Source organism: Alnus glutinosa, chromosome 7 (genome assembly GCF_958979055.1).
Source record: "Alnus glutinosa chromosome 7, dhAlnGlut1.1, whole genome shotgun sequence".
NCBI classification, from domain to species: domain Eukaryota; kingdom Viridiplantae; phylum Streptophyta; class Magnoliopsida; order Fagales; family Betulaceae; genus Alnus; species Alnus glutinosa.
Window position 1 is genome coordinate 14469148 of NC_084892.1, and position 8707 is coordinate 14477854.

At 40.5% G+C, this 8707-nt stretch overlaps 1 protein-coding gene across 5 annotated transcripts; it reads left to right on the forward strand.

Moving 5' to 3' along the window:
• The first annotated feature begins 2710 nt into the window (after positions 1 to 2710).
• On the forward strand, positions 2711 to 8480 carry LOC133872503 (uncharacterized). 5 transcript variants are annotated; one of them, XR_009901044.1, is made up of 4 exons: positions 2711 to 2954; positions 3121 to 6400; positions 6611 to 6768; positions 7190 to 7327. XR_009901044.1 is itself a non-coding variant. In XM_062310019.1 (4 exons), exons 2-4 carry the CDS (start codon positions 3164 to 3166, stop codon positions 8096 to 8098), a joined length of 4071 nt encoding a protein of 1356 aa, XP_062166003.1. In that variant the 5' UTR covers positions 2736 to 2954; positions 3121 to 3163; the 3' UTR covers positions 8099 to 8480. The 5 variants fall into 5 exon arrangements, 4 of the variants coding, with proteins under 4 accessions (XP_062166003.1, XP_062166004.1, XP_062166002.1 ...); XM_062310019.1 differs by lacking the exon at positions 6611 to 6768 and having other exon boundaries at positions 2736 to 2954; positions 3121 to 5294; positions 5370 to 6400; positions 7190 to 8480; XM_062310020.1 differs by lacking the exon at positions 6611 to 6768 and having other exon boundaries at positions 2736 to 2954; positions 3121 to 5294; positions 5397 to 6400; positions 7190 to 8480.
• The last annotated feature ends 227 nt before the right edge of the window (positions 8481 to 8707 follow it).

Consider the following 8707-nt stretch of genomic DNA (forward strand, 5'->3'; position numbering starts at 1 on the left):
ATGGGCCTATTTATAGGCATAGAGGTGGAGTCAAACCTGGATTAGGACTCCTGCTCCTTGTTGATCTAGAACTGCTGTCCGAGTTCTAATTGGACTTCAATCCTTTACTAGACTTCTAATTGGATATCTTCTTAGACTTCCAATCTGATATCTTCTTAGACTTCTGATCTGACATCTTCTTAGACTTCTGATCTGATATCTTCTTAGACCTCTGATATGATCATTATTCTTATCTGTTTGGACCTATTTGACTTTTGACTCTTCTCTTTGGATCGGGTTGAGTGGGATTTTTCCCCAACAGTAGTATAATACCAACCACCATTCCTCTACTGGCCTGACCTCTTTCGAGGAGGTGTATGGATACCCTCCTCCACCCTTATTTTCCTATGTTCCTGGGACTTATGCAAATTTGGCAATGGATATCCAACTCAAGGGTCACAACACAGTTATTGGTATTTTAAAAGAACAACCTCCAATAGGCGCAAAACTGCATGAAGACCTAAGTAGATAAAAATCGTACAAAAAATGGAGTTTCAAGAAGGGGATTGGGTTTACTTCCGTCTCCAGCCATATCGCCAAAAGTCCATTACTATGTGGAATAACTTGAAACTCTCCCCAAGATTTTTCGACCCCTTTTAGGTCTTGAAAAAAAAAAATTGGCACTGTGGCTTACAAGCTTGACTTGCCTGCAGAATCACGAATCCACCCGGTGTTCCATGTCTCTTGCTTGAAGAAGAAATTGGGTCAACACTCCACCCCTCTCCCTACGCTACCACCTATAGATGCAAATGGAGAACTTAGGCCCGAACCTGAGGCTATTATGGACAAGCGTATGATTAAACACAGGGGTCGAGCTCTTACCAAGGCTCTCATTCAGTGGAAGGGGGCTTCAGTGGATCAGGAATACACTTGAGAGAATCTCTGGAAGCTGCAAGCTCAATATCCTCACCTTGTGGGCAAGGTGCTTTTAGGGGAGGGACTTGTTACGGGTGTGTCTCAGAGGGTACTTTGTGGCGTGAGGTAGAAGGTGACTTGTTGAAGAAGAGGGTTTGCTACGTGTCATCCAGGATACTTGTGACTTGCTCAAGTTGTATGTTGGCTTGCTTAGACACATGATGCATGATGCTTTCTCTCAAGGTGACGCATAGCAGAGAAGAATCTCGAGCATTAGCTGTCATCCACTAAAGCTATGTTTTATGTTTTAGCCTTTGCGTTTTGTATTTCATTCTAGTTTTGAGTTTCATGTTTTAGCCTTTGCGTTTTGTATGCTTTCCCATGTATTTGCGTTTAATGTATTTTTGTCTACGTTTAGGGAGATTAGTACAACTGGATATTCTGTTAGGATTTCTAACAGAATGGGAAGGCTACATACAGAGGGCTGGAGGGCGTATAGTGGATAAGAAAGAATCAGGAATTCACCATAGCTGTAACATGGAGATTGAGCTCTCAAAATGCTCTTTATCATTTGTTTTTATTGAAATTCAGTATCATTCATTTTCATCTTCTTCCATTCACTTAGAAATTTCCCAAAAACACAAAAACTATAGTAAAAACCTTTACAAAGTCCACGTTGGCTTGCTGATGATTGTGGGCTCCAAATCCGCTAGGCAAGAGCCCACGAGTATGGGATTTGGATACTCTAGAGGCCCGGTAAGATACTGCCCCGGGAACCGACATAGCTAACTAGGGGTGGCAATATGCGATCCCGAGAAATTCGGGATCGCACCTAGTTCCTTAAAATTCGGGATTAAATTTAATCCTGATTAGTCGCCTATATCTTGTTATGAGATAAGGAAAGAGTCCAGTTTGGGCAGGAGGAGGATTTCGAGTCCATGCCAAACTCAGATGGAACTCTTAAGTAAAGAAGGGAGTACAGAACCCTAATACAGTTTGGCCTTCTCCTCTCAGCTTATAAATAGGCCACCACCATGTATAAGAAAAAGATTAGATTATTGTGATTTAGCATTCCTTTCTCTCATAAACTTACTTAGATATTATAGTGAGATCCGTCGGCAACCCCGATGCATTCTCTTGACGGTATTGATTTTTGCAGTAATACGAGAATTTCAAAGACGTGAAAAATATTAGGGATCGCCAACTCACACCATACCGAAAATTGTACTAACAATATTGATGCATGTACCAATTATAAGATTGAGTAGCATACAAATAGAACTAGTTTAATATTTTGGGACAGTTAAAACTAATGAGACGCGAACGACATTTCAGGAAAATGCTATTTTAGTATGAAAACTAAAATTACACCGTTATTCTTGTTATAGAACTGCTTTTAGTGACCAAGTTTACAACAAAATTTTGTCTCTCCCTATATAGAAAGAGGAAAAGGCCTGGTAATTTACTTAATTTGTAGTAATTTGACTAATAACTTTAAATGGCTGATCACATTTTCACAACAAAAAGTGAAAGTGGGCAACTTGGCAAATAAAAAAGAAAAGGGCAAGGGAATTAGGACATAGCCTAACATAACATGGGAAGCAAGCAAAAAAGAAGAGTGAGAATAAACGTGGGTTGGCCGAGGAAGTCATGATTATCCCCATTACTAATTTTAAACTAAACAAAAATGGCCGTAGCGATTGCATGCAACCAAATGCTATTGCAATCTCACACTCCAACCATTCTCATTTCTCAGATCAACCGCTAAAGCCGAATCCAAATGGCATTTTCACTTTTATGGATTATTATTGACTGCTTTTTCCCTTTTCAATGGTCCTCTTCCTCTTCTCTTTCTCTCATCTTTTGTCTTCTGTCATAACAGCTCTCCAAAGCAATTCTTGGTGTTGTAAAAGAGAAAAAAAAAAAAAAAAAAAGTTCAAAAAAACAAAGGGATTCATTCCCATTGCCCTCAATCCAAGCTGCTCACTCTTTCCCTTTTCTCTCCCTCCCTGACTGATTTCATTTCATACTCCTTATTAACTGGCGCATCGATTTCTCAGGTATTCTTTCGTCTTATTCCTCCGAATTTCATGTTGACGTAGGTTTATTCCAGCCTGTTTCCCGATTCTTTTGTTTTGTCTATTTCGTTTCATTGTATTTACTTTTGGGGCTCACGGTTTTTCATGGATCTAATGCGTAACGTTAGTTTGCTTTTGTCCGAAACAGATTGGAATTGCAAAGAACATCATCATCGGTTGGTGACGGAGTAATGGGATCAAAATTGGAAATCGCCGTTCAAATGAGAAAAATCCTGATCATATCAATCAGAACGTGTTATAGATCAGTTTCCGGTCATCCATTCCTTGTGGGTATGCTCTGTTTCTTGTTATTTCTGTGTAAATCTTTTCCTTTCGCATTTTCCCTTTTGGTCTCTGCATCCCCTGTTTTGTTCTGCACTGCTCTTCTCCTTGGGACCCTTCTGAGTTATGGGCAACCCAACATGATACCCGAAATTGAAAAAGATGATCAGTTTGGTCATGCCCATCATGTTGCGTCTCTTAAGGCTGGGGTTTCTGGGGATGCCACTGTTGTTGTTGATGAGAGAGATGAGAGCTTTGTTATAGAAAGACACGCAGGAAAGGGAAGGGATATAGTAGAGGAGGCTGTTGATGGTTCTAGTTCTGCGGAAGATAAAGTCGGTAAGGTCGAGGTGGATGATGGGTTGGCTGATTATGTGCCACCGATTGATCGTAGTTCCCGGGAAATTCAGTTAGAGAAGCGAGCAATAGAGGAATCTGAGGAAGAGTTTCACGGTTTTGAATTGGAAAAGAAGGAAATTAATCAGGAGAACTTGGGGATTGAAGGTGTGTCAGATGATTGGGAACATCTTGAGAACCAATATGGGTTGATTCACAAAGTGGGAGATGAGAGTCTTAAAGTGGAAGGTCTTGTTAAGCCCCCGGGAGAGTTGGTTGATGCTCATAAGGAGGATCACTTGGATTTGTCTCCTTATGTTGATAATGATGATGATGATGGTGATGATGGGTCTTTGGATTCAGGGTCTGATCTGGCGGAGAGTTCCTCGCCAGATGCTTCAATGGCTGACATCATTCCAATGCTTGATGAGCTCCACCCACTTTTGGATTCGGAAGCTCCACAGCCTGCACAGTTTCCTAAAAGTAATGATGGCAGTGTTGACTCGGGTGAAGAATCGGAAATTCAGGGAGAAGTAGAAGATGTTGTTGATGAAAATGAAGATGATGAGGAGGAAGAAGAAGCACAGGGAGGCAAGGAGGATGAAAGTAAATCGGCAATCAAGTGGACAGAGGATGACCAAAAGAACCTCATGGATCTAGGTACTTCGGAGCTGGAGAGGAACCAACGCCTGGAGAATCTCATTGCAAGGAGGAGAGCACGGAAAAACATGAGATTGATTACTGAAAAGAATTTAATAGATTTAGATGGTGCTGACCTTCCCTTTAACGTTCCACCCATTTTGACAGCAAGACGCAATCCTTTCGATCTCCCTTGCGATTCCTATGAACCACCTGGTTCCGCACCATCTATATTGCTGCCTAGACGAAACCCTTTTGATCTTCCTTATGACCCAAATGAGGAAAAACCTGATCTCAAGGGAGACAGTTTCCAGCAAGAGTTTTTGACATCCCACCAGAAAGATACATTTTTCCGTAGGCATGAAAGTTTCAGTTTGGGTCCGACGGGCCTAGGGGGTCATAGGCAAGAGATGCATGATATTAAATTCAGACCCTTTTTTGTGCCAGAGCGGTTTGCTTCAGAGGGAACAAGCTATTCCTCATTCGAGAGACAGTCAAGTGAAGTTAGTGAATCGAAGTTGAGTTCTGTTCCTGATACTGAATCAGTGAGTTCTGCTGCTGATCAAGACGACAAGAAGCTCAATGAACAAGATTTTTGCCAAGAAACAGGATTGATCTCCAACATAGACCATGCTTCTGATCGTGTTCAACATGGAAGCCGATTTTCTGAAGATATTGATTCTTTGCAGATGGAACCAGTTGAGAGGAGAGATGTTCGCCATGATGAGTTTGAGATAACATTGGGGAACGTTGGAAATCATTCTGGAAGGGATTCCAACTTGTCTGAAACAGGAGGAGCAGCTACTCAGGAAATTAATACAAGCGAAATTCATATCGAAACACAACCAGTTGAAGAGGAGTACAGCAGTAGATCAAGTTTGTCATCATTGTCAGAAATAGATGAGAAAATATCTTGTGCGAGAAAAGAAGAATCAATGAGTTTGAATATAGAAGAATCTGGCAGTTCAATGCAACGTTCTCTTGAGGAGCCAGATTTCCACTTTCTGAGTGGAGAGGCGGATGAAAATCCCCATGAGCCTGTTTATGATTCAAGCCCCCCTGCAGGTGAAAAGATCCTCCGTTTTTCCTCCATTTCTTCTGATTTGCAAGCAGAGATATCTGAAATGGGTTCACCTTCAGTTTCAATTGAAACTGTTCACATTGCAGATAAGGAATCTGAATTGCACAGTGAGAGCATAGGGAAGGATTCCTCTAATGATGAAGAAATGCATGCAGCATCCTCACTAGCACATCCAGAAGATGAAAAGGAACCAAGGTCGACGGAAGTACAAGAGTCAGGTAAGGATGATGTTACTCAGGTAAAGTCTTCAGGAGTTAACCACAGTGATCAAAATGAATGTGTGACGCCTGAATCTGTGGTTGAGCATGTTTCAGTTGATTCAAGGTCATCTTCTCCTGATACTGGATCAATAGAGGAGGGTATGGCATATAAGAAAGAAAGTTTGTCTCATGAACAGGATCAAGTCAGCTCTTTGAGTATTGATCCTGGGAATCTGTTTGGGGTTCATCAGGATGTGCATGAGAAGTTAGATTCCATTTCTTCTAGTTATCAGACAGCTTCTGAAAATTTATATTGGTCTAGAAATGAGGAAGAACACCCGCATCCTTCAATGGTGGTTGAGCATGTGTCAGTGATATCTTCGGAAACTGAACCCATTGAGCTGCATGCTATAGTTGGGGAAGAAAATTTTCAGCTTGAGCAGGATCAAGTTTATTCATCAAGTTCATCATACTCTGGATCTGTAGGTGAAGGCTTGATGCATAAGCATGTAATTCAGCCTGAACAGGACCAAGTCCAGTCATCAAGTTCTGATGATGCAGAGATCCATGAAGGGGGCCACCGAGATGCAGATGAGAAGTTGGATTTGGTGGTTTCTTCTCCCCAACATATTCCTTCCAGTGATTTATCTCTGTCTGCCTCAGAGGAAGAACAGCCTCCTTTGGTGACTGAGCAAGTTATACGGGTTCTTCCCGGTCATTCTACTTCAGAAACTGAACTTGTGGAGGTCTATTCGTTGAATAAGGAGGAGATTGTTCAGTTCAAACAGGATAAACTCCACTCATTGGGTTCTGATGCAAAGATCAACTCTGGTCTCCACCAAGATTTGGATGTGAAGGTGGTTTCCTTCAATGACCATGATGAGTGCAGGGTAAGTCGTGCAATTACTCTGGTTCTAGTTATTTTTTCATTCCAATATATTCCTTGCATTTCTTGTTCTAGTTCTTTTTGAAAGATTGATCTTGTTAATTAAATTTTAAAATTGTTTTCAAGTATTGAATTGACATTTATATATGTAGTGTACATTACTTTGCAACTTCCTGTAGTTTGAAATAGTTAGATTCGGACCCTTCTTCCTCAGGTCATTCAGACACACCCAGATTGATGGAAATAAATTGGCAATCCTTTTTATTCAGGCCTTCTTGCCTTTAATGTTTCATACTTATGTGATGGGTGGGCGGAAGGGGATATCTGTACCAGATAAACTCCCATGAGGATGATGCCAAGCTGAAAAGAAAGGTGCTCATTTTTAGTATCAGAAAAAAGTAACGTTTAATTGGTCAAATGAACATGCAGTTACATGGCGCTGACATATCTATGCTAAACTTTTAGTATTGGATTAATATACCCATACGTGAGAGGTTCTTGTATCTACGCTCTCACTGTCGACTTGGATCTCTTTTCTTTCTTGAAGTTTTTCTCATTTTCTGAGTTCTCTGGATTCTATCCGCATTTCTTGCTTTATAGTACTTGCATGTTTGTTTAAACTATACATGTGCTTGATACCTGACACTGATTCTCTCCATTTTATCTTTATCTTAGTCAGACAGCCCGTGCTGGTTTGATCAATTGATCTTTATGGTATAGACAATGGCTAGAGCATAATCATACATAGTAGTTGATGTAGGAAACTAACCATGACTGGTCTGACATTTGGCAGGAATCTTGTAGCACCCTGGCAGAGCCTACAGACGTGAGAATCACCAAACATGGGTATGTGCCAGAAGTCCTTGATCCCAAGTGTAAAATTCTGCCAAATCTGCCTTCCTTGGCTTCTGATTCCACCCAAGCTGAGATTCCAGAATGTAAATCACCCACCGGTGGAGTGGATTTGCAAGCTTATATCCCTGGAGGAATTGTAAATGAGGACCACGTTGAGGTCTTTGAAGATGTAAGCTATTCAACAGAAGCTTATGGTTCTCTTGTTGCCAAACAAAATATCAATGAAGAGGCAGAGGAAATAAAAGAGATTGACGAAGGATTGTTGTCGGAATTGGATGCAGTTGGGGACTTTAGTGTGAAAGAAGTTGTTGGTGGAGCAGAGGAAATTAACGTTGGGAGTAGTGGATTTGAGTTTCTGCATAAAGATTCAAAATCAACAAAGAATGAGCCAGACCTCCCAGTTCTTGATGCAAGATCACTTGAAGACATTGACTTGGCTTTTAAGCAACTTCATGAAGGAGTGGATGTTGAGGAAGTCATCCTTCCCAGTATGGGTGATGATTGGCTAGTTGTGGGTGAATCCAATTCAAACATTAAAGCAGTTGATGCAAAATCTCTGGAAGATATGGATATTGCTCTCAAGCAAGTCTCAGAAGTTAATCTTCATGAGCTTCCAGAACCATTGGATTCAAAGGATCAATCATCATCCGTAGAGCCATGTGAAGTGGGTTCTGCCAACAAGATTGAACCAAGTGATGCAGGATCTGTTGTTCAAGAAAGTAGGACTGTTTTTGTTGATAAACCAGAACATGGATCTGATCAAACATCTGAGAGTATCAGTTTAAACTTATCTAATACATTGAATACAAAAGGTAAGGAGGAAAAATCTGCTTCCAGTTCAAGCTGAAGCTCGAGCTCGAGCTTGAACGACTCTGATTGAAAATGAAGATTTAAGAAGAGAAATACAAAGAAAGAGTTTTATGATTCTTCCTCGTGGTTTCTTTCTGCGAAAAATGGGCTTTTGATTTTGAAGCTTGGTACCATCCTGTTTCGATCAATGTTAGTTGCGTTATATAATCTTTTTCTATTTGCATTGCTTTCTTCAAGAATTGAGTTTTGTTTGAATTCTTGAAGTGTGGAGGTTTTTGGTTCTATTCTACCTTTTGAATGCGAGTATTATTATGTATGAGGGGCTTATTGGGAGAAGATTATTTTAAGCGGTGTATACAGTAAATTTTATTTTTTGGATGTAGAATTGTTGATGTGATTGATGGTTTTTGGTTGTTAAATAGTCTCTCTCTGATAAGTGGAAGTACATGAATAAATGTAGATATACATTATACATATACACACCTGAGACCTGAGACCCTTGTTGGTGTAGAACATGTTGCACAAGACTAGATGAAGCCATTTAAACGAAAAGAGAGATGAAGCCATTATTAATGAAAACGTAGGTGAAAGACTAAGCGGAAAGAAGATCAAGGTGTAAAGACAATTTCATAGAAAACGTAAGCGA

What these genes read in the sequence shown, in the direction of transcription:
- LOC133872503 (XM_062310018.1), top strand. Translation starts at nt 3,164, where the DNA reads ATGGGATCAAAATTGGAAATCGCCGTTCAAATGAGAAAAATCCTGATC. An exon ending in ATGACCATGATGAGTGCAGG is followed by an intron (nt 6,401 to 7,189) that starts GTAAGTCGTGCA and finishes GACATTTGGCAG; the next exon opens with GAATCTTGTAGCACCCTGGC.